General features: G+C 44.8%; 1 protein-coding gene across 3 annotated transcripts; it reads right to left on the bottom strand.

The window, feature by feature from the left end:
• Positions 1 to 834: 834 nt before the first annotated feature.
• On the bottom strand, positions 835 to 23,798 carry LOC104981634 (oviduct-specific glycoprotein). 3 transcript variants are annotated; one of them, XM_010830837.1, is made up of 10 exons: positions 22,769 to 23,798; positions 12,399 to 13,013; positions 11,197 to 11,253; positions 10,220 to 10,385; positions 9,642 to 9,766; positions 7,752 to 7,860; positions 7,467 to 7,652; positions 5,805 to 5,921; positions 2,649 to 2,784; positions 835 to 1,687 (listed from the first exon to the last, which is right to left on the bottom strand). In XM_010830837.1, the coding sequence occupies exons 2-10, from the start codon at positions 12,476 to 12,478 to the stop codon at positions 1,221 to 1,223; spliced, it is 1,443 nt and encodes a 480-aa protein (XP_010829139.1). In that variant the 5' UTR covers positions 12,479 to 13,013; positions 22,769 to 23,798; the 3' UTR covers positions 835 to 1,220. The 3 variants fall into 3 exon arrangements, with proteins under 3 accessions (XP_010829139.1, XP_010829140.1, XP_010829141.1); XM_010830838.1 differs by having other exon boundaries at positions 841 to 1,687; positions 12,399 to 12,603; XM_010830839.1 differs by lacking the exon at positions 12,399 to 13,013 and having other exon boundaries at positions 841 to 1,687.
• Between the last annotated feature and the right edge of the window lie 2,470 nt (positions 23,799 to 26,268).

Here is a 26,268-nt window from a genome sequence, read left to right as displayed (position 1 = left end):
GTTTGTTTCACAGCTTAACTGATTTGTGATATATGCTGTGGCAATGTGGTCCTAGGGCCATGTGTCCATACATGTGTGGACATATTTTCATGAGACCTTTAAAGTCTAGGAGGTGCACTGGTGCACTTCCAAAATAAAAGATAACACCGATGGCAGATCTGACACTCACTAGCATCATTGTTTCCCAGAAGGGAAGGGCAAGAAATTGATCCTGTGTCTATACTGACTTATGAGGGTCAATCATTTCCAGAAAAATACTCCATAGGTGGATAACAGTGTGGAGTACAGGAACTGGGGTTTGTGGAGGAGACCCAGGAGGAGTATGCAGGCAACTTAAAATATACTGATTGCGTCTTTCCCTCCACCACCTCTTTTCTTTTCTTTGGCCTTGCGTGTGGGATCTTAGTTTCCCAACCAGGGATCAAATCTATGTCTCCTGCACTGGAAGGCAGACCCTTAACCACTGGACCACAAGGGAAGTCCCCCCTCCACTACTTCTTGTGCAAAGAATAGGTGAAGGTGTTTTATCAGAGATAACTAAGACTTCCAAAGTAGGGAATATAACGGGAAGATACAACTCCCTCCTCCTTTTCTCAGCACCCTTCAACAATAGGGAAAACTCTAGAGGAGATTTTGGCTCTGATCATCAGTGAAGTCAGCAGTATTCACTGCAGAGACTGAAGCACATAATCAACACTGGAAAATATCAGGGTGGGACAAACACAAATTCCCTCCTTCCAAAAATTACAGGAGGGGAAAATAACCTTGAAAGAAAGAAACTGACAATTCACAACCATGGGTCAGTTCAAGAAAAGAACTTCAGAGAACTCAGTTGGCTTCTTATGCTTTCAGTTTATTCAAGAGAGAAGAGATTAACTCATTATGACCTGGGGCCTGTTTGTCCCAAGAATGATGCATGAATGGCTGGGCACAGGCAGCTTCTGTCAGGGGACCAAGAAGAAAAGATAAGGGCTTCCCCCAGCTTCTGCCAAGAACAGACTTGGGATCCTTTATTCACAGCAGAGTTTTCCAAGTTTGTTTACAGAGAGGACTCATTGGAAGGGTTATCAAGTCGTCCAAAAAATAAGTCCATCAGTGGGAACAAAGGGGTTGTCAAAAGCAGGAGGAGTGTATCCTGGGGCCAGAGAGCAGCATCCACTTTTCAGCTTCTGTCTCAAGACCAAAGTAACCCACCAGGGGGTCAGGGTCCCCCTCAGAGGTCAAAGTCTCCTCTCCAGAGTCTCAGCCCTCCCATCAGGGGTGACTGTCATCTTTCCGGAGGGGGTGGTCACCTTCTCAGGGACTCCAGCCTTCCTTCCTAGGGGTGTGACCTTCTGTCCAGTCTGAAGGTGCACGGGACCCACAGCTATCCCTCCAGGGCTCACCGCCAGATGGCCCACAGTGGTGAGGGGCTTCTCTCCAGGGCTCTCAGTCTTTCCTTCTGGAGCAGCAGTGCGCCTTCCAAAGGATAGAGGGGTCCTTGTAGGGGTTGCAATCTCACCTTTGGGGGTTATAGTCATAGTTTCAGACTTTCTATGAGTCTCAGTGGCCACAGCCTCTCCTCCTGGGGGCAAAATGCCCAAACCAGTGGTCAAATCCCTGGTCATAGTTGGCATTTCAGGGCCAATTCTTGAAGAATTCACAGCAGTTGAGAACCAAAATTTTGGTGAAGGAGTTGAGCTGAACTCTAGAAGAAATCAACAGAAGAGTGTGAGACTCCTACCTCTTCCTTTCCATCCTGTCACTGGCAGAACTAGAGCTGCTCCAGGGATCAAGTACCAGCTCCCAAACCAGAATAGGAGGATTTACGAACACATTCACTTGTGGATACAGATAAAGTCTCCGCACACAGAAGCCTGGCTCCCCTACTTCAATATATAAACATGATCCCAGGCACCCATGGACACTCAGTGGGGTTTGCCACATTTCTGTTGAGGGACCCCAAGCAGAAGTCTGCCAGTTCTCTAAGCTTAAGCCCTTGCTTTGACCTTTGCACCTTGAGCAAGACCTTACCCCGAAGCCTATTCCTAACCTATGGAATCCACAGGAAGAATCCTTTTGTGTCCCCTTTTTGGGAAGCACAAAGTCCAGGCTGAGGGCAAGGAGGTTGCCCTAGAAAGCATGTTGTAAAGAATTAAGTTGGAGTCTCATTTCCACTTCTGACTAGCTGTATTATCTTTCTGAGCCACAAAATGAGGGTTATGCTGCAGCTCTAGCATGTTAGGTTCCATCTCCGAACTGCCAGGGAAGTCTCTACTATCAAAGAAATATCAAAAAGAAACTTAATTTCTTTTTCTGGTGTTTGTTGCATGAAAGCAAGGAAAAGAAATACAGAAATAAACTGATATGTATTGAATGTTCACCGTGAGCCAGCATGCTTTCATTTCACATCTCATTTAGTTTGTATAATACTGACATGAGTATAAGGATTATTCCCATTTTGTAGATGGGAAAACAAAGCTCAGAGAGATCAAATGGAGCATGCATCCAAACCAAGATTAGAAAGCAGACTGGCCTGGCCATCAAAGCTTATTCTCTTCCTTCACTGTCGTTCTGCCACAACAAAGCCTTTAGATCTTACAGAAGGGACCAACTCAGCGGCTGCTTGTGCAACTGCCAATCCCAGCTTCCAAGTCATAGCTACTCACCATCATTCACCAGGAGACTATTCAACGTGTGGACAAGGGGGAAAGGGCCAGTGCCGCAGAAATAGCCCCTGAAGTCATCCAGGTCCAATGTCCACACCATGGCCCCCCCAAAATGCTCTCTCTTTATGAAAAATGCCTGAAAAAAAGGAGTGGTCAGTCAACCTGCTGTTCTAACCATCCTCCAGACTGAGTACAATGGCAAAATCAGATGGACTCTCAGAAGGCAGTATAGCAGGATGGTTAGCCACATAGCCTGTCTTTGAATCTAGCCTCTATTGCTTATTAGCTATGGCATCTTGAAAAAAAGTTACATAAACTTTATGTGTCTTAGTTGCCTCCTGTGTAAAAAAAAAAAAAAAGGTATAATAATACTTCCAACATTTTTAGGATCCAAAGAATTCCTACATGCACATGTTACAACATGGATGGAAGTGGAAGACATCATGCTAAGTGAAATAAGCCAGTTACAAAAGAACAAATACTAAGATTCCACTCATAGAGGCTCTTAGAGTAGTCAGATTCATACAGACGGAAGGTAAAGTGGAGATTAAGAGGAGGTGTGTGAGGGAAGAGTGAGGAGCTATTCAATGTGTGTGGAGTTTCTGTTTGGGAAGACAAGAAAGTTCTGGAGAGGGATAAGTGTGATAGTTACACAACAGCATCAATGTACTTAATGCTATTGAACTGTAACAAAAAGTAAGTAAAATGGTGAATTTTATGTTATGTATATTTTCCCACAACTTGAAAAAAAAATTTTTAATTCCCACATGTTAAATATTTGGAGCAATACTTTGCACATAGTAAATGTTCATAAATGTTAAGTACTGTCTGACTTCCCAAACTGCTAATTACCATTATCATCATAAACAGTAGATATTGCTTTATATTTTTAAAAAATCACCTCAACATACCTCATGCCAAAATGATGCTATAAAGGAGGAATAGAACAGATAATATCATATTCTTTTCACAGATAAGTAACACAGTCTTTTGTCCAGGAGTTTTTAAATCACAGATATAACTAAAAGGCAGAGTTTAGACCCCAAACCAGGTTTTATTATTACTTTGCCAGCACTCTCTGTGCTAGCGGAAAAGGCAGACTCATATGCAAACATCTGCATGACTTGGTAATCCTTGGTCAAATCGGTTGGCTCCTTTCTGAGGCTTAACTTCCCCAAATGTAAAGACAGCAAAGCTTAATTATTAAGTTGAAACTGTGACGATTCTGAGATTTTATCCTACTTCTAAGCTAAACTGGGCTTCCAAAGTGCCACTAGTGGTAAAGACCCCTCCTGCCAATGCAGGAGACGTAAGAGACTTGGGTTTGATCCCTGGGTCGGGAAGATCCCCTGGAGGAGGAAATGGCAACCCATTCCAGTATTCTCACCTGGAGAATCCCATGGATAGAGGAGTCTGGCAGGCTACAGTTCATAGGTTCACCAAGAATCAGACATGACTGAAGCAACTTAGCATGCACGCATAGGCTAAATTAACCTGTTTTATATGTACATACACACACACCCCCCAGATCTCCTGATCAAAAAAGTGACCATTTCTACTCACAGTAAAAAGTCAGATTAGCACCTGGAGTTTGCTCTCCATTCCCCAATTATCCAAAGAGTGATGTGAAGGCAACCAGACATTCACCTGCACGTGCAGCAGAGTCTGCCCCACAGGAGAAGAATCCCAGTTATGGCTCTCAAGCTGACACAGGAAGCAGGCACATCTTGCCCTTTTCCCCTCTAGAGAGACTGAGAGCTTGGCTCTGGACAATAAATAAGGCCTCTCCGGGAAGGAGATTTTACAATCCATGCAGGTAAGGAGAGGACTCTGGGGGAGAGGGGAGGGGAAACTTTCTGTTTAATTACAGCTGGTCTGTTTGCTTTACTCAGAATGCCTGGACAGTGCTGGAACACTGAGAGATCCAGGGATTACTGCCTCCCAGTGATTACCTGCAAGGTTTCTTTCAGCTGAGATTCTGTGATGAGAGCTCTTAATTATGCTCACACTGGGCTCACACCCACCTCTAGCTTGGTAAGGCTCTGTAACCGCCCCTCAAAGCAAGGCCACCCTGCACTGCTAGCTTCCAGCTTTCCCCAGCAATGGGGTCCACCACCCTCTCCTGTGTCCTATGGATCATATATTTAATTCCACCCAACTGGATAATTCCAGAGTCACTGACCTTTTTTGTGTCTTCTGTTTCCAAACCCACAGAGTTAGATCCTAGAAGCTGAAAGTCATGCTCTCTACCTCTCTCCCCACAGCAGGTCTCACCCAGGATTAGAGGAAGTCATAGTGTCTCTTCATGATAACTGCCATATTATCTCTGCTTTCTACCGCAAATGTTCCCCAAAGAACAACCAACACCAGTCACTTCCACATCACTTATGAGAGGAGACACTGTGACATCCCTCTACTTATAAGCCCCGACATCCAGGCAGTGACAGACTTCTGACAACTGCTCACTCATCAATGGCCTCTCCTCCCAAACTCCCTAGTCCAGACCCTTATCATCTCACACATGCACACCTGCAGTGCCACACAGATTACAGTAGGATCACAAGGGGATACACTGCAAACAGTTTCCAGGTTCTTTCTAGGACCTGATGAATATTCAGGGTTGGAACTAAGAATTTCTACATCTATTAAATCTACATCTAATCTAGGTGATTCCAAGCAGAGGCAGGTTAGGGAAACACTGGAACATGTCTTTTCTGTTTTAATTCACTATTTAAAAAAAAAAAAAAAACTTGCCAGGTTCAACATCATAGACCACTGTTGATACAGGGTGCAGTGGTGGTCACAATTACTAAAGTCTAAAGATTTCAAACTCACAAATCATATACCTGGCTCAGAAACCTGATTTTGCCTGAAAATGCATACAGGATGAAGGCCAAACACCTTCATCAGCATTCAAGTATCTCCATAAATTCTCCTTTTTAAAATAAGATGATTGGGGCAGGTTTGATTAGGAAGCTCCAGTTAGATCTGGTATGCCTAAAACTCATCTAAGATAGTCATTCTCACCTTCATTCTCCATGCAGTACACACACACCCATACACACACACACACACACACACACACACAGTACAGACAAGGGCCTCACGGAAGCCAGAGGAAAACTGTGCTGGAGCAAGAAAGGACCAAGGTCTCACCTTGTAACCGAAGCTGATGGCATCATCATAGCCAACCCACTCCTTCCCCTTGAAGGCATATGGGACATACTGATCATTAATCCAGCGCTTCTTCGCTCTCCGGACAAAGCAGCAAATCTGCCAGGAAGATCACCAGGGTAGTTCTGTGAAGTGCCATGGAGCGAAGCAACAGCAAGGAAAAAGAACCCAGGAATCCCTCACCAGGGGGTGACAGGAAGGCAGACCAAACAGGGGGTGTGGAAGCCACTCACAAAGGACCTCCTGTCTATTCCAAAAAATCCCTACTACTGCACATTCCTTCCATCACATCTGTGATATACACAAAAAGAACACTAAGGAGTGGGGGGTAGCCTTAAGAAAACAAACCAGGGTTAGGTAAAATCAATACCAAACTACTACAGGAACAAACTGTCCTTTGACCAAACCTGTTCCTTTCTCAAAGACTTTTTATGAATAAGTATCTCCTCTGTTCACTAAAACCAACATAAACTGTCCCATCTAGGCAGTTATCGAACTAACTTTAGAATCTATAATAACTGTAAAGGCCTAGAATGCAGGGAAAACTAGGTTATTATAATCAAGAAAGCATTGAGTGTGGTTTGGGTACCCAGCCCTGAGCTGGAGACCATACGCTACAAAGATGTAGACATGTTCAACTTGGGCTGTCAAAGTTAAGGTGTGGAAGTTTTTCCTTTGGGGGTGGGGGTGGTCATTAAAAGTTTATCAAAATCTCTTTCACGTAATGTCCTTCAAGAACACTCCCTCATCACTCATAACTATGCTTCACTGGATTAGCAGGGAAACATCTTCAGGAGCCAGGACAGAGCAGAAACTGGAGAGACACCAGCATCTCCACTACCACCACAAGCAAAGATACAGCTCGCCCTCTGGCGTCTGCTGTCCTCTGCCTAGAAGGTCCTTCCCACCCATCAGGATTCCGATTGTCCATCACAGCTCTGCACAGAATTCACCTAATCTAGATCCTACAGCCATGCAATCCATGCCTCTTACTATCTTCCCTCGTGTTTCACATTGCCCTGGGTCCATGGCTCTTTCCTCCACTAGAGCAAGCTTTGTTGAGATTAGGGGGTGGAATTGAGGTAGAGGAGAAAGAATCTGTCATGGGGGATGTCTTTGAATCATTTCAGAATAATCTACTAGTGAGAAGGAAGGAATCAGGGAGAAGAAACAATATTGAGAAAAAACAAGACTGGCCAAGAGTGGTTAATGACTGAAGCTGGGTGAAGGACATTTGGAAATCAGGGAATGAGAGGATGTTATACTATTCTTTTACTTTTGAAAATATTTGAACTTTTGGGGGAAAAAAATATATATATATCTTGCAAATATTAATTATGTTTATTTAGGCCATATAGTAATTCAGGATTGACTTAAATATTATTTAAGAATCTTCTAAGGAGTGAAATATCTGCCCCCCCTCCATTCAGACTTCACCCAGTCCCTCACCTCTTACAAAGGACTCAAATAACTTTCCCAAAAGAAAAGGGAGCATCCCAGAGACTGGATGTCCCTTACCACAGCAAACCACCTCCTTGTCCTATGTCTAACCCTCAGTCTTGCCTTGGTCCCTTGTCCCTGATTTGGCCCTGGGCTCGGGTGGGGGAGCCCTAACTCACAGACAGAGGTTCCCGTTCCCGTCACCTCATAATAAGCCAAGAAGCCAGCTTGCTTGGTGTACTTCCCTGGAGATGCTGGTCCCACAGCTTGTGCCCTCAGCTCATTCTGTGAGGCTTTGAGGAGGTGAAAAGTACGTCCATAGGTGGGGAGCCCCATGAGGAGCTTCTCAGGGGGGACCCCAAGCTGTCGCCAGTAATTCATGGCATATGCCTGCAGGGAGGAAGAACACAACCCCTCCTTGTTACCAAGAGCCACTGGCCTGGCTCAGGGGTGCATGTCTGGGCTGCCTGACAGCTTTCCTTTTCTTACCGAAGATTTGGGGTCTCCAGGCAGAGAGAACAGAGGGCTATTGTGTCCTGTGACCTTTTCCCAGCTTCCATGTAAGTCATAAGACAAGACACTGATGAAATCCAGGAGTCTGTAAGGGGCAAGAGGAGGTATGAAGATCATGCTAGCTAGACTTTCAGAGCACCAACTAGCTAACTAGCTGAATGTCGGCCACCCAACACCACTGCCGTCTCTGCCCACGGGGACTGCCCAAGCTGTGCCCTGCATGTGAGAGGCTGCCCTAGAACACACAGCCAGTGAGGGACAGCAGTGTGTCAGGACCTATGCCCTCCGGACAGTATGCAAGGGGTCAGACCAGGAAACAAAGGCGTCCTGGCTGATACAAGTGCAGCAGAGGTCTGTGTAAATAACACGTGTAAGCAGACAGCATAAGAGCGCATCCATCTTTCTACCATTCCAGGAGCCACTGGAACCCACCTCTTCCAGAAAGCTTTCCAGATGGCGAGGTGCAGTTGAGCTTTATCAGGGCACAGTGTGGAGGTTAGCATGGATCATCTAATTTAATTTTAATTTAGCCAATGCCCTAAGTACCACAATTGTCTCTATTTTAAAATGAAGAAATTGAAGGACTTCCCTGGTGGTCAAGTGGTTAAGAATCTTCCTGCCAATGCAGGAGACATGGATTCAATCCCTGGTCTGGGAAGATTCCACGTGCCACAAGCCCATGCGCCACAACTACTGAAGCCCAAGCACCTAGGGCCCGTGTTTTGCAACAAGAGACACCCACTACAATGAGAAGCCTGTGCACTGAAATTAAGGTGTAGCCCCAGTCACCACAACTAGAGAAAAGCCTGCACACAGCAACAAAGACCCAGTGCAGCCACAAATAAACACATAAAATAAAGAAGTTAAAACTCAGACAGTTACCTAATTCGTCTAAGGTGACCCAGCTTGGTGAAGATGAACTCCCTCAATCCCACATGGCTCTACGACCAACATGAGGCAATTCACTCCACTGGGGTCCACCTTTCCTGCCTAACTGCTCTCCAATGAAACCATGCTCCCTAAATAAAATCACATTCAGAAACACCTCACTTCACCTCTTGTGTTCTGCATCTAACTCAGATTTCTTATCTGTAAATACCTGATTCTTGAGCTTTGAGAAAATTAGTATAGAACTGGCATTTCCAGAAAGTTATGTGCTTTCTTGGGGCTTCCCAAGTGGTGTCAGTGGTAAAGAAACTGCCTGCCAGTGCAGGAGACATAAAAGACATGGGTTCGATCCCTGGGTCAGGAAGATCCCCTGGAGGAGAGTATGGCAACCCACTCCAGTATTATTGTCTGGAGAATCCTATGGACAGAGGAGCCTGGAAGGCTATATAGTCCATAGGGTTGCAAAGAGATGGACACGACTGAAGCGACTTAGCACACATGAGAGTTCCTTGACTGATTTTGTGATTTTGGCATAAAGATCTCTGCTCTGAAAACAGGCCCTGACTTGGCATTCCTGTTTTTGTTTCAGAGGCAGTAGTTGGTAATTCACAAATGTCTCTGAGGCCAGCCATCTGGCACTTGGTGTACATCCACAGGGGACTCCAGGAAAACAGAGGCCAGGCCCCTGGATTCACTCCTTGAGGCCCAGCTATGGGTAATGCAGATCTCTACCCAAGAGGATGCTGTGGTGTGGCCTGATGCTCCATCACTTCCCTCTGATCTCCTCAGGAAAGCCTGGGCTTTAGGGAATAATCCTTGTTCCCACCTACCCTCCTGCTAGGCCCACCTCCCACAGGTGTTCTCACAGCAAGGCAGGAAATCGAAGCTCCAGGACAGTGCTGGGCACCTCTGGGTTCTGAGCCCAAGATGCCTCCTTCCCTCCAATGCCCTCCCCTCAACAAAAGAGGACCCACTCACCTGCCCAGAAGGCGTGCTTCATACGCTTTCTGGACGACATGGGGGTCCCCAGAGACGGCAGCAGACAGCAGTAGCCTTGGACGCATGGTGAGCTGGGCCTCATTCTTGAAGGCCTGCAGGAGCTCCTGGAAAGAGAGAGGCAGATGAGAGAAATGGACAAAGCAGAGTCAAGTTGGGGAAAGCAGGAGTCATCCAGGAAACAATCTTCCACAATAACAGAGCCCCTGGAGCCAGAAGAGTCAGACACAGGCCCTGCCCACAGGTTCCCAAGAAAGGGGGACGTGAGCCAGGGTGGTAAGTCGCTGAGCAGAGGGCTGGCTGCAGGCCCAGGAGCAGAGTTCAGACAGCCTGCCTGAGGGAGTCCAGTAGATGCATGGAGAAAGTGTCACTCAGGCTGGAGGGCTGGGGCCAGGCCAGTGGTGATGGAGGGAAAGACCTCCACAGGGCCCCTGCTCAGCAGCCTCTGTCCACACCACTTTCCTGTCCACCCCTGGTCTTAGGCTCCTCCTGTGCCCGGGGCCCAGACATGGTCAAAACAGAATCACTTCTGGATTCAGGATCTGCCAAGCCAACCTTACTTCAAGTAAGAAGACAAAGGTCCAGCGGTCACGCGCAGGGCTGCCTCTGAGTCCAGGGTACAAGAAGAAGAGGTCCAGACCATCAAAGCCATGTGTCCTCAGGAGGGCGATCACTGAACTGACGAACCTTTCCCGGTTGGAAAACGTGGACAGCATCGTGGTGAACCTGCAGGGGGACCAGAGCCGAGGCCAGGAGTGCTTTCTGCATAACCGTGCTCCCCCCAACCACTCTCCTCTTTGGTTCATATGTGACTGCGGAAAGGAAGGCAGAGCTTTGAAACTCTCAAACCCTCTTAAAGCTCTACCAAGTCCTGGACTTCACGCTCCAGGGAGGATTTACAAACCACCCCTGCCCCTGCCAGATGGAAACAACACTCAGCCCGGGGTGGAGACAGTGGTTCAGAACAGCTCTGCCTTTGAAAACCTGGTTACTCCTGCCCAAGCACTGACCCTCTGCCTAAATAGATAAAGGGGAGGGAAAATAAGCCAAGGGCAAGTATTTCCATAAAGATATCTGAGCTAATGGGCCCATAAGGTGGCAGAGGGCCAGGCTCTGACCAGGGGTTCAAGAGTCTCTGCTCTTCTATTCACTTGCTGTTTGACTGTTTTCTATTTTTTGTAGTATTTTCTCTTCCATAATGAAGACCCTATTGGAAAATCTTTAGTATAGTAAAACCGAACTTTAAGTAATTTGGAGCTAGTCCTACATGCAATGATTAACCAGATTCAGACTTAGGCATGCCTGGTTCCATTACCTGATCATCACCCCAGCTGGTCATCTCACAGGGACACCTGGGTGAAATATGGTAAGTTCCCTAAGCTCTCACTTGTGGTTTTTTTCCTACAAATTTGGAATGCAAACAGCCACTTTAATCCTTTCCCCTATCAAGCATGAGATAATGAGTAAAGCTGGCCTGCTCCCCACCCCCATCACCATACCCCAACCCCAGAGAGAAGACCTAATAGCACAGACTCACCTCACGGTGCCAAAGTTCCACCCCCCGATGGACAGCAGCGTTTTCAGCCCTCTGTTCCTGTGAGGGGGGACAGCGTCGGTGAGTGGGTTCTCATTCAGTCATTTGGGGAACAGTGGGAAGTAGTGGGGATGGGAGGAGGGGGAGGGAAAGGGGGCAGCAGGTGGAGTAACCTAAGGGAGAAAGGAGTGGAGCCCAAGATGGGGAAGAAGGATAAAAGAGACAGCAACCAGTCCACATATACATCATCACACCCAGGATCCCAGGCTGTCTAAGCCCCCCAAACGCCCCACTCCCATGACATTCCCAGAAAAAGGAAAAGAAAAAGCAGCCTAAATTTTCTCTTCACTCACTTTCTTGGTCAACAAACGTTTATTGAACAATTAATACGGGCCTCTGACTGCTTTGGGCCTCTCTGGTAGCTCAAATGGTAAACAGTCTGCCTGCAGTGTGGGAGACCCAGGTTCGATTCCTGGGTCGGGAAGATCCCCTGATGAAGGAAATGGCAACCCATTCCGGTATTCTTGCTGGGAAAATCCCATGGACAGAGGAACCTGACAGGCCTCAGTCCATGGGGTCGCAAAGAGTCAGACACAACTGAGCGACTTCACTTTCACTTTCCAACTGCTTTAGGTGCTTGAAACACAGCAGTGAACAGACGGACAAGCTCCCTGCTCTCCTCTCCAGAGGCTGTGCTCTAGTGACATGGATTTTCTCCACTGTTCTACAACCAAGCACACAGCGACAGAGTCCTGGGGAGAGAACACTGAGCACCAGCTCTCTGCTGGGCGCTGACCCAGCCACTGGTGTACAAAGACCATAGACACCAGCCCTTCCCTTGGGGTTCATTTGCAGGTGACAAATGATAATGAAACACTAGCACTTGTGAAGCTTTTGTGATATGCAGCTCTCTCCGAAGCATTTGAAAATAGACTCCTGAGCACTGGGCTTGAAGGGTGAGTTGGGGTGCAAGGCAGAGAAGAGAGAGGAGCATATCCTAGGCAGGGGCACAGCAGCCACAAAGGCAAGGAGGCAGGACGAGCTCAAAGTGTTGATCAACGGGGAACTCCCAGAGCAGGGACACTACAGAGAGCCCTTGACAGAAGGAGGGACCCAAGGATCAGAGGAAAGGTGACGACTAACAGAAGAAAAGACTTACTCCTCTTTACCTATAAAATACAGCCCCACAGACACAGTGAACACACCTCTCCTTGAGCTTGTTGAACTCTGGGTAGAGGATTTTCTCATCCTGGGGATCCTTAGGAACAATCTGATTGTTGCTCATCGAGGCAAAGGCAAATACCAGGTGGGTGCAGAGAAACGGGTCCAGATCCCGAGGCAGGATCGAGGCAGGGCCGGGCCGACTGAATGCCCAGTTGGTGAAATAACACACCAGCTTGTGGGCAGCACCTGGCAGGGTACAGCAGGCATTATTGGTAGAAACCAAGTGGGGATGGAGCTCAGCATCCACAGCGGCATGGACACTTCTCTAGAGGCCAGTCCACTGTAACCCCCACCAAACACATCCCCCCAAAGCTACACTGTGGGGAGGTCCATCCCCCACTGTTGGCATCCCCCGGGGAAAGAACGCCTCATGAAACCCTGGTCAGAATGGATCCAAGAGTATGGATCCTGGCAGAGAAGACCCAACAGTGACTGAGAATTTGCTGCTGAGCTGCACTGGGTCAATGATCCCCAGTGCAGAGCCAGGGTGGGCACAGAAGACACTGGACTTGGAGCAGTTCTCAGTGGACACTCTCCCTGGCTCTGGAGAGGACCAGTTTCCTCACCATCATGGTGTTTCAGCACAAGGAGCAGCCCTGCAGGAGACAAAGGAAGAAACACACGCAGATTCACGGGTACACCCAGAGTGACACACCTCAGCTCACCCTCCAGCTCCCACAAATGCAGATACACACACCCCTCCCTCTTCTCTACACTGAGTGGGTGAAGCCAGATCTATCTAAGCTCCTTTCCACTCCAATATACTCTACATGTAGACACACAGGCTTTGCATAGGGACAACCATGACACTGAAAGTCCCAGCAAGGTTCAGACCTGTGGTTCTCAACCCTGAAAGTGTTAGTCACTCAGTCGTGTCCAAATCTTTGTGACCCCATGGACTGTAGCCCACCAGGTCCTCTGCCCATGGAATTCTTCAGGTAAGAATACTCGAGTGGGTAGCCATTCCCTTCTTCAGGGGATCTTTCTCATTCAGGGATTGACTTCAAGTCTCCTGCATTACAGGCAGATTTTTTACTGTCTGGGCCATCAGGGAAGTTCTCAACCCTGGATGCTAATTTAAAAGTAGTGATATCCTGGTTCCTCCCTCAGAGATTCTGATTAATTGGTCAAAGGTGAGAAAGGTTGAGACCCACTGTTCTGATCACTTCTCCTTTCACTGTGTCCTATCCACCTCTACCTAATCCAGGCCCCCAAGTCCCAGGATGCTCCTTGGGTACCAGTGAGACAAAAAGCTTATGAAGCCCAGCACCTCCTGATCTAAGAGACATTGAGGGGCTGGGACCCACCACACTCACCAACACACAGCAGCAGCTTCCCCATCTCTGTGGTCTGACAGCTGCAGGCCTAGGGCTGGAGCCCCTTTATATGAGATTCCCCAGGTACAACCGTGGGACAGCGCTGAGACAGCCCAGCCACACACACACAAAACCAGTGATTAATAGGCAGCTGCCCAGAGTCACAGTGACCCCAGCATCTCCTGTTGTCCCGCCCAGCAGAGCCATAGTTCTCAGATCCAACAAAGGCACAACTCCCTCTGACACTGGCATAGACGGGGTGTCCACCACCAGCCCTGGTGAGGGCAGGGCAGCGCTCAGCCCCTCTTCCTGTAATTCAGCCCCACATGGACTGAGTACGAGGAAGAAACACTGAAGGGCAGCAGGAATCCTACTGTTACGAGATTAGTGATTTGGAGGGTTGCATAGTGTAATGTTAAAAAGTCTCAGCTATGGACTCTGCCAGGTCAAAGTTTGAATCCCACTGTCAAAAAGCGTAAGTTCTAGCATCTTGAGCAGTTAGTCAGCTCTTTGAGCTTTAGCTTCCACACTTGTAAAATGGAGGTAACACCTGATCTCACCTCATAGGGTTTTATACGATTTAAAGAGATAAAACTGTATGAAGAACTGTGACTTCAGTGCTTTGCATATATGAGGACTCAGTGAATGGCAGCAGTTATTAGAGATGGCACAAGAGTTTGCCCCCAGAGCAGGGTTCTCAAACTCAAATGCTGACAGGCAGGTAATGTAAATCAGTGAAGTGGACACAATAGTTCACTCTCCAGTGGATTCGAAGAAAAATAGTCCAAGTCTAGTAACACACTTCAGCTAACATGAAGCCTCTCCGTTGGGAAACATCAGAGATTAGCATGAACAGCCACTAACTTTTGCCTTGCAGTGAAACAGAACCAATTGGAGGATTCTTCAATTTCTAAAGAGAAGACACAAATCTGAGTTTTGTATGAGCTAGTATATGAGCCGATGATGACACTGTCATGAGAGGGGTCATGAACCTAAGGAGTAAACAGAATGCAATTCTGGACACCTAAGAGCCAATCTTTTTAAAATATTAAGGATAAATAAAATAGGTATATAAACCAATGATTTCATGATCCACCAGTTTACTTTTCTGCTAAAAAGGTTCTAACCATGAGTAGGTCCCATATTTCAGTGTCTGAACTCAATCACAAGGACCAAATATTGGATGTTCTCAGTGTACCCACTATGTTTATCCTCTCAGAGACTCAGACTACTGCTCACCTAATCACATGCCACTGAGGGATTAACTAGATGTCAATAAATAAAACACTGCAAAGTAACAATGGCTAGTGGTTGAATTCACTTCCTTTCCAGTATGAAGACCAGGGAAGTTTAATTTGTATCAGCAGGTTGCTTGGTTGCTGGTCAACTGCCCAGTCACGTCTGACTCTTTGCGATCCCATGGACTGCAGCGTGCCAGTCCTCCCTGTCCCTCACCATCTCCTGAAGTGGCCCGAGTTCATGTTCACGTCCTAGGAACTCTCAGGAGTCTTCTCCAGCACCACAGTGCAAAGGCCTCCATTTTTTGGTGCTCCAGCTCTCAAAATGGTACATGACCACTGGGAAGATCACTGCCTTGACTATATGGACCTTTGTTGGCAGAGTAATGCCTCTGCTTTTCAAAACACTGTCTAGGTTTGTCATAGCTTTCCTTTCCTGCCAAGAACCAAATGTCTTCTGATTTCATAGCTGCAGTCACATTCTGCAGGGATTTTAGAGCCCAAGAAGAGGTAATCTGTCACTCAGGTCACTTCAGTTGCTCAGTCATATCCAACTCTTTGCGACTCCATGGACTGCAGAACACCAGGCTTCCCTGTCCTTCACTAACTCATGGAGCGTGCACAAACTCATGTCCATCAAGTTGGTGATGCCATCCAACCATCTCAGGCTCTGTCATCCCCTTCTCCTGCCTTCAATATTTTCCAGCATCAGGGTCTTTTCTAATGAGTCAGTTCTTCTCATCAGGTGGCCAAAGTATTAAAGCTGAAGCTTCAGCATCAGTCCTTCCAATGAATATTCAATCCTTTAGGATTGACTGGTTTGATTTGTCACTGCTTCCAGCTTCCCCCCTCTATTTGCCATGAAGTAATGGGGCCAGAAATACATCTATTTCTGCTTTATTGACTATGGCAAAGCCTTTGACTATGTGGATCACAATAAACTGTGGAAAATTCTTCAAGAGATGGGAATACCAGATCACTTGACCTGCCTCTTCAGAAATCTGTATGCAGGTCAGGAAGCAACAGTTAGATCTGGACATGGAACAACAGGCTAGTTCCAAATAGGAAAAGGAGTACATCAAGGCTGTATATTGTCACCCTGCTTATTTAACTTATATGCAGAATACATCATGAGAAGCACTGGGCTGGAGGGAGCACAAGCTGGAATCAAGATTGCCCGGAATAACATCAATAACCTCAGATATGCAGATGACACCACCCTTATGGCAGAAAGTGAAGAAGAACTAAAGAGCCTCTTGATGAAAGTGAAACAGGAGAGTGAAAAAGTTGGCTTAAAGCTCAATATTCAGAAAACTAAGATCACAGCATCCAGTCCCATCACTTCATGGCAAATAGATGGGGAAACAGTGGCTGATTTTATTTTGGGGGGCTCAAAAATCACTGCAGATGGTGATTGCAGCCATGAAATTAAAAGATGATTACTTCTTGGAAGGAAAGTTATGACCAACCTAGATAGCATATTAAAAAGCAAAGACATTACTTTTCTAACAAAGGTCCATCTAGCCAATGCTATGGTTTTTCCAGGAGTCATGTATGGATGTGAGAGTTGGACTATAAAGAAAGATGGGTGCTGAAGAATTGATGCTTTTGAACTGTGGTGTTGGAGAAGACTCTTGAGAGTCCCTTGGACTGCAAGGAGATCCAACCAGTCCATCCTAAAGGAGCTCAGTCCTGGGTGTTCATTGGAAGGACTGATATTGAAGCTGAAACTCCAATACTTTGGCCACCTCACGCGAAGAGCGGACTCATTTGAAAAGACCCTGCTGCTGGGAAAGATTGAAGGCAGGAGGAGAAGGGGATGTCAGAGGATGAGATGGTTGGATGGCATCACCGACTCAATGGACATGAGTTTGGGTAAACTCCGGGAGTTGGTGATGGACAGGGAGGCCTGGCGTACTGTGGTCCACGGGGTCACAAAGAGTCGGACACGACTGAATGACTGAACTGAACTGAATAGGGCCAGATGTTATGATCTTAGTTTTTATTAATATTTAGTTTTAAGCTGGCTCTTTCACTCTCCTCCTTTACCCTCATCAAGAGGCTCTTCAGTTCCTCTTTGCTTTCTGCCATTAGAGTGGCATTATCCACACATTTGAGGTTATTGATGTTTGTCCCACCTATCTTGATTCCAGCTTATAACTCATCCAGCCTGGCATTTCTCATGATGTGCTCAGTGTATAGATTAAACAAACACAGTGACAAAAGACAGCTCTGTTGTGCTCCTTTCTCAATCTTGAATCAATCAGTTTTTCCGTACAGGGTTCTGACTGTTGCTTCTTGACCTGCATACAGGTTTCTCAGGAGACAGGTAAGATGGTCTGGTATTCCCATGTCTTTAAGAGCTTTCCACAGTTTATTATGATCCACACAAAGACTTTGGCTTTGAAACAGAGATAGATGTTTTTCTGGAATTTCCTAGCTTTCTCTGTGATCCAACAGATGTTGGCAATTTGATCTCTGGTTCCTCTTTCCTTTTCTAAATCCAGTTTGGACATCTAGAAGTTCTTGGTTCGCATAAGGCTAAAGCCTAGCATGAAGGATTTTAATCATGACCTTACTAGCATGGCAGATGAGTACAACTGTCCGATGGTTAGCACATTCTTTAGTATTACCTTTCCTGGGAACTGGGATGAGGCTTGACCTTTTTCAATCCTGTGGCCACAGCTAGGTCTTCCAGATTTGCTGACATATTGAATGCAACACCTTAATGACATCATCCTTTAGGACTGTGAATAGTTCTAGTGGAATTCCATCACATCCACCAGCTTTATTAACAGCAGCGCTTCCTAAGGCCCACTTGACTTTGTTGTCTCAAATATTTGGCTCTGGGTGGCTGACCACACCATCGTAGCAATCCAGTTCATTTGGATCTTTTTTGTACAGTTCTTTTGTGTATTGGTCCCATCTCTTCTTGATCTCTTCAGCATCCTAGGTCTCTACTGTTTATGTCCTTTATTGTACTCATCTTTGGACAAAATGTTCCCTTGATAGCTCCAATTTTCCTGAAGAGATCTCTAGTCTTTCCCCTTCTGTTGTTTTCTTCTAGTTTTATACACTGTTCACTGAAGAAGGCCTTCTTGTCTCTCTGTGCTGTTCTTTGGAAATCTGTGTTTAGCTGAATATACTTTTCCCTTTCTCCCTCACTTTTTGCTTCTCTTCTTTTTTAAGCTATTTGTAAGGCCTCCTAAGATAACCACTTTTCCTTCTTGCTTTTCTTTTTCTTTGTGATGGTTTTGTTTGCCACCTCCTTTGTATTGCCACAATATTATGGACTTCCATCCATAGTTCAGTGACTCTGTCTACCAGATATAATCCATTGAATCTATTTATTACCTCCACTGCATACTAATAGGGGATTTGATTTAAGTTGTATCTGGCTGGCCTACCAGTTTTCCCTGTTTTCTTTAGTTTAAGCCTGAATTTTGCTATGAGAAGCTGATGATCTGAGCTACAGTCAGCTCCAGGTCTTGTTTTTGCTGACAATATACAGCTTATCCACCTTTGGTTAAAAAAATATAATCAACTTGATTTCAATATTAATTGTTTGGTGATGTCCATGTGTAAAGGTTGCTTGGTATCATGGAATAAAAACAGTAAGTGGTGTAGAATGTTTAGGGTGAGGATATTTCACTGAAACTTGGGAAAGCCTGAGGGAATATTCCACCCAACAGAAGCTGTGTCTCCATTTTTTCATCCCTCTTTGCCTGCCTTTATGTATTCAATCAATATTTGTTGAGAAGAGGCCAGGTCCTGATAGACACCCTAGGTACATGCTGATCAAGACAGTTTCTGATCAAGAAGCTTCCAGTCTAGTAACTACATGGATCACCTCTCCCAGAGCCTGTGTTTTCTCTCTTGTATCTCTTGGAAAAGTGCAATGGGAGACATACAAGTTTTGCTTCAAAACAACCTTGCAATCAGGTTCCTGCTCACAGTATTGTTAGGTCCCCCCTGCATGTTCAATGCTGAACTCCAAACCTCGATCTCATATTAACCTGAATCAGGAGATAATTAAGCCTCCTGAATGCAATACTGGATCAGGTAGAGCAACAGCCTTCACGATTGGTTGGATTACCCCTGATGTAGCTCCTAACTCTAGTGACCAAGCTACTGTTTCCTAATTCCTAGCCCTTGTACCCTAAATCTTATTTCTAGGTCTCCCCTTGGGTTTTTCTTCCTGGTTTATAAACTGCAGGCACCACAGTTGGTTTCTAGGGCCTGGATCCTGACTCACTCTTGCCAGGCTCCTGGGGCCTTACTGCTGGCCTTTAAGACCTCCCTGATGTGAATGTTTGCCTCTTTCTGCTTCTGAGCCTCCTCTCAACCTACCTCCTGCCACCCAGATTCCACATCACTGAGATTTCCCATGAGGTTTGTGCTCTTCCACCCAGACTCCTGCCAGGGGGGCTGGCTGTTAATCCTGCCCACCATGAAGCCGAATCTGCCTGCCAGCTGAAGCTCCTTCATCTGTACCTGGGCCAGTATTCTGGGAGCCTGTTCTGCTGCAGTGGGCAAGACTGTATCCCAGACCTGCCTGTCCCATATCCTCAAAAGTGACTGATGATGCTGAGAAGAATGGCAAGATATAACAATGGACACCCAGGAGTGACCCTTGCTTCATTCAGGGGTGACTGTGCCAAAGAGTGGGCAGCTAAAGCTCTGTGTGTAGCAGATGATGAACAGTGAAATGCTGGGCTGTGTTGAAAACCAGTGTGCCATGTCGCTCCGGTCACTCCCGATCCTCCTCCTTGAGTTCTTGCTGTCAAAAGACAACCACTGCTTTGTATTTTTACACACCCACCCAGATACTTAGAAAACACTCCTTCCCAATGCTTAGCCTGTTCTCATGAAATGAGAAAAGACACGTACAAATGTCTTTTAGTTGACCTGCTGAAGAAATTCAACAGTAAACAGCCCCTCCCATATTCTTCAGCACTCTACTAGATGAGGGTAAGATCACAGATGCGAAGGGCTTTGGGTTTAACAAAGCATTTGGCAACATTTTTCATGATTCTCATGTGGAAGAATTAGAGAAATATGACTTAAACAAAAGCAACTGGTTGAATAATATAAGAACACAAAGAGTGTTGACTACAGGTCAGTGTAAACTTGAAAGAGCTTTACCACATCTCTAAAATGAAGGAGATGAACTAGAGCATTGTTTCCCAATAATTTATATAAAAGATTTTTGGTTGTGCATTGGGATTTTTTAGTTTAATATTTATGTATTTATTTTAATGTCTACTAGAAAATGTTTACTATCCCAAAGTCCCATGATTTCATAGATATTGTTTAAGTGTAAAAATTGAAGCAATTCAAAAAGGAATATTTTAATAAAGTAGTAAAGGTAAAACCTATTCAATCTCCTTAGAAGTCATTTTGAGAACACCATAATTCGAAACACATCCTATAGCCCAGCAACTTCATTTCTAGAAATTTGCCATATACATATATCTGCCCCCAAGTAGACAAAGAAAGTATGTTCACTGCAGGTTTATTAATAACAACAAAGAAAAAACAAAACAAAATGACCATTATTTGGAGCACATCCATGTTTCTACACATCCATGCAATAGCCTCTTTCTTTGCCTTTTAAGCCAGTGTTCTCAACTGAGCAATAATTTGGTCCCCATAGGACATATGGCAATGTCTGGAGACAATTTTTGGTTGTCACAGTGGAGGCAGAAGTACTACCAGGACCAGGTGGGTAAAGCCAGGGATGCAGCTAGTCATCCTACAATGCACAAGACAGACCCCCACAGCAAAGAATTATCCAATATTGATAATTAATAATCACAAGGATGAAACATCCTGGTTAAAGTACAATGCTTTCATTCCTGTTCCTGTTCTTATTCTTTTAATTCCATTACAAACCAGAGATTAGGTATCTACTAATCCCTTATTCAGAGAAGGCAATGGCACCCCACTCCAATACTCTTGCCTGGAAAATCCCATGGATGGAGGAGCCTGGTAGGCTGCAGTCCATGGGGCTGCGAAGCATCAGACACGACTGAGAGACTTCACTTTCACTTTTCACTTTCATGCATTGGAGAAGGAAATGGCAACTCACTGCAGTGTTCTTGCCTGGAGAATCCCAGGGACGGGGGAGCCTGGTGGGCTGCCGTCTATGGAGTCGCACAGAGTCGGACACGACTGAAGCGACTTAGCAGCAGCAGCAGCAGCATCCCTTATTACCTTATATTTAAACAACAGTTTCATCTGTTGCAAAGTGAGCTCTTTTAGTGAGGATACATGGTCAATTTAACTTTGTAGCCCCAGAACCAACAATGAAGTGGTCTGCCTTTGGAATGAATGAACTAAGAAAAGGCACAGCCAAGGAGCCAAGGAGCATACTCTGGCTTAGAAAGAGGTAACTGGCATTGTTACAGAAGCAGGGGTTGTAACAGGTATATTTTACATTACTTGTTTTTATCTCCCCATTTCCCTCCGGCTACTTTATCTGAGGACACTAATGACGGCTTTAGGTTTAAGGTGAAAGTATGGACAAACGAACACTGTCCCATGATGATAAATAGTTGAGGGAACTTCGGGCATCTCCTGTTTTGAGGACATGAAATTTTACCTGCATCTCAGACAAGAAAGGACACTAGGGGCAAACAGGGTGGAACGTAAGGTATTTCCCGATCATCCCTCTACCCCCCCATCCCTCTCCACCTTGCTCTCCGACCCTGGAAGTCAGTCTCTTTGGACTACATCCGATTAGCTCAGTAGGCTCTACTTGACTGGGGGGTAGAGTGAGGAGGAGAGTGAGGTCAGGGTGTTTACTCCCTGATCTTTCCCTGTAAAGTCCCATCAAGGTGACTATATCCTTCCATCGAGGGTCACTACTCCTCTCGAGGAAGACTGCTCTATCTGACTCTCTCTTCTTCCAGCGTCAGATAACCTCTTCCTGGAACAGCTCCACTGTTCTAGCCCTGGCTTCCTACACTAGCTCTGTGGTTCCCCTATGTGTGTGCGTGCAAGTTCAGTCTTAGTCGTGACCGACTCTTTGCGACCCCATGGACTGTAGCCAGCCAGGCTCCTCTGTTCGTGTAATTTCCCAGATAAGAATATTGGAGTGGGTTGCCACGCCCTGCTCCAGGGGATCTTTTCAACTCAGGAATCGAACCCATGTCTCCTGCGTCCTCTACATTGGCAGGCAGGTTCTTTACCACTGTGCCACTTGGGAAGCCTGTGGCTCCCCTACACCACTCCCAAAACTCTGTAATTAGTCTCTTTGTAAATAAACCCTCCTCAAATTACCTTAATTTGAATGTACATCTGTTTTCCTTAGGATACCACCTGATATACCATATAACTTTGATCATGTTGCTTATTATTTATGAGCCTGTTTTTTCTATAACATTAAAATAATAACTATCTTTCAGAGTATTGAGATTATTAAAATTCTTACTTTAAATAGAGTGTTTAAAGGACACATACACAAAAATATGGAGCTTCCCCAGAGCTCAGTAGTAAAGAATCTGCCTGAAATGCAAGAGACACAGGAGACACGGGTTTGATCCTTAGGTCAGGAAGATCCTCTCGAGAAGGAAATGGCAACCCACTCCAGTATTCTTGCCTGGAAAATCCCATAGACAGAGAGGCCTGGTGGGCTACAGTCCACAGGGTCGTAAAGAGTCAGACACAAGTGAAGTGACTGAGCGTGCACACACATACTCAAAAATATAATGCAACATTCACTATTTACATTTGTTAGGTGCAACAAAAACTTTACTAGATGCATTCAAACAAAATGAAAACTTATTAACTCACGTTAACAGAAACCCAGAAGAGGTGGATTAATCAGCACTGCTTAATTCAGTTGTTCAGCAGCATCATCCAAGACCCAAATTCTTCTCTAATGTGTTTCTTCTCTATAGGACAGGGCCACCTGCGTCTGGACAAGATCAAAGTTCTGTTAGTAAAGATGGAAGGAGGGAAAATAGATGTTAGACAGCCAAATGCACCTGCTACACTATTAGTAAAGTCCACGGTAATAAGCAGCCTCTCTGACAGCACACAAGAATGGAAGGGGACCAGAACGACTCTTGGGGAAGGGGAGGTGGAATCAGCAGAGCACAATCAGAACGAGAAAAAAAATACCCTTCACAGAAACCAACAAAGAGAGGCTGTTATTCCTGATGACAGTGATGAGCTCGCAGAACAACTCCATAACTCTTGACAACAGCTACTTCACTTCCAACCTCACAGAAAATGCACAAGCTGTTCTTCATGTGGGCCAGTTGTTCCCCACTGACCAAGACAGTAGTTGTCACGGGGCGGTGGAGTTGCAAACAACAGACAGCAACTCTGGCTAAATCATTGCAAACAGGAATTCAGAGGGAAGCCTGTTGGAATCAATGGGCATGTTGTACAACCAGTCTTTTTTTTTTTTTTTTTAAGATATAGCTGATTTATAATGTTAGTTTCAGTGGTTCAGTATTTTTACAGGTTAAAGTCCATCTAAAGTTATTACAAAAGAATGGCTCTATGTCCCTGTGCTAATATGTCCCTGTTGATTATTGATTTTATACATAGTATTTTGTGTCTGTTAATCCCATACCCCTATCTTGCCCCTCCCTCTTCCTCCTCTCCATGTAGCCACCAGTTTGTTCTTTATATCTGCAAGTCTGTCTGTTTTGATATCCATGTTTTATTTTTTAGATTACACCTGTAAGTGATAACAAAAGAGTATTTGTTTTTATCCATCTAACATTTCACCAATCACTATTCTCTCTAGGTCCATCACATTGTTGTAAATGACAGAATTTCATTTTATGACTGAGTAAAATTCCATTGTATGTAAATATATCACAGTTTCTTTATCTATTCGGGTTTTTCTGATAGCTCAGACTATAAAGAATCTGCATGCATTGCAGGAGACAAGAGTTCAATCCCTGGATCAGGAAGATCCTGTGGAGAAGGAAACAGCAACTCACTCCAGTATTCTTGCCTGGGAAATTCCATGGACAGATTCACTTGTTGATGGACATTTAGATTGTTTCCATACTTTGGCTATTGTAAATAATGCTACTATGATCATTAAGGTGCAAGATTCTTTTCAAATTAGTGCTTTTGTTTTCTTTGGATACATACCCAGGAGTGGAATTCCTGGATCCTATTGTAGTTCTATTTTTAGTTTTTTGAGAAACTTGCATACTATCTTCCATAACAGCTACATCAATTCACAATCCCACCAACACTGTACCAAGATTTCCTTTCTTCCATATCCTCACCAACATTTGTTATTTGTAGACTTTTGGGGGATAACCATTCTGACAGGAGTGAGGTGGCATCTCATTGTGGTTTTTATTTGCATTTCTCTGATAATTAGTGATGTTGAGCTGTTTTTCATGTGCCTGTTGGCCATCTAAATGTTAGGTAGGTAGAATAGGGAAAAGGAGTCCAAAATGGCGGTGGCTAAAAGACAAGGAAGGGAAAACCCCGCGAAAATAGAACAAAAGAAGGTCCGAGGACCGGAGTGAGGACCTCAGGTAAAACAAAAAACACTCCTGGCTGGCCCAATTTACATAGGACAGGCCCAGGGAGAGAGAAACATATAAATAGAGGAGCCAAAGCTAGCGCTCTCTCTCTATCTCCCGCGCGCTGGGGTGCTCTTCTCCTCGTGTCTTTGGATTGATGTACCCTCATGCCTCAAAGATGGATTTTCCTGCTATCTTCTAAATAAAATAGAGCTGTAACACCGATTTGTCTAAGAGCTATAACATGGTCCATTAGAGACCTGAGAGCTATAACACGGTCTATCCAAGACCTGAGAGTTGTGACACGCCGAGGGGGCTTTAATGTCCGTCACTCCAAATCTGTGTTGTGACGAGACAAAGAACCGAGGAACATACACTCGCGTGACATAAGTATCTTTATGTAAAAATGCCTTTTCAGGTCTTCTGCCCACTTTTAATTGGGGTCTTTGTTTGTAATAATGAAAATTATCAAAGTAAAGAAAAATTAAGGAGAAACAATTCCATTTACAATCACATCAAAAATAATTAAGTATTAATAACTAGGAATAAACTTAACCAGGGACGTGAAAGACATATATTCTGAAAACTATAAAACACTGATGAAGGAATCTGAAAGCAACACAAAGAAATGGAAAGATACCCCATGTTCTTGGACTAGAAGAATTAATATATTAAGACGTCCATATTACCGAAGGGAATCTAAAGAAGTAATGCAATACCTATCAAAATACCAATGACATTTTTCACAGAACTAAGAACAAGTAACCACAAATGACCCAAGTTGCCAAAGCAATCTTGAGAAAAAATAACTAGGCTGGAGGTATCATACTCCATGACGTCAGACCATACTACAAAGCTACATTAATCAAAGTAGTATAGTTCTGGCACAAACATAGACACATAGATCAATGCAACAGGATAGACAGCCCAGAAATAAATGCACACACTTTGTCAATCTACAACAAAGGAGTCAAGAATATACAATGGAGAAAAGATAGTCACTTTAATAAATGGTGCTGAGAAAACTGGACAGCTACATGTAAAAGAATGAAATTAGAACTTTCTCAAACACAATATACAAACATAACTTCAAAGTGGATTAAAGACCTAAATGTGAGACCTGAGACCACAGAACTCCTAGAAGAGAAATAGACAGAATACTCTTTGACATAAATGGCAATATTTTTTTAGATCTGTCTCTTAAGGCAAAAGAAATAAAAGCAAAAATAAATAGGACCTAATCAAAAGCTTTTGCACAACAAAGGAAATCAACAAAATGAAACAAAAACCTACTGAAGGAGAGAAAATATTTGCAAATGAATATGGAGTTAATTTCCAAAATTTATAAAAAGTTCATACGGCTCAGTATCAAGAATCCATCTTAAAACATAGTCAGGATCCAAGAAAGAATATTTATTAAAAACAACAACAACAATTTGGCAGAAAACAACAAAATTCTGTAAAGCAATTATCCTTCAACTTAAAAAAAAACACACACACACAAACATTGCCAGAGTCCTGCCATGGGAAGTCTGGTTAGGAATTCTACTGCTGGCTTTGATGCTGCTGCTACTGAGCTGTCCTCGTCATTGTCAGATAACCATTCTTTAAATCTTTGCAGCTCTGCCTCCAGATTTAAGTCCCAGATGGGAATAGCCAAATGGCCAAGTCTAGTTCAGCTGCCTACACCCTAGTGGCTGAGATCAGAGGAAAAAAATACATAAAAACCTCATCACCTTTAAGGTTCCATAGTCTCCCCTCCACAAAGCACAGCAATGGAATCCATTTCAA

This window comes from Bison bison, unplaced genomic scaffold (genome assembly GCF_000754665.1).
Source record: "Bison bison bison isolate TAMUID 2011002044 unplaced genomic scaffold, Bison_UMD1.0 scf7180017864519, whole genome shotgun sequence".
Classification (NCBI taxonomy): Eukaryota; Metazoa; Chordata; class Mammalia; order Artiodactyla; family Bovidae; genus Bison; species Bison bison.
The sequence above is the reverse complement of the archived record's forward strand: the minus strand, read 5'-3'. Positions and strand labels throughout refer to the sequence as shown.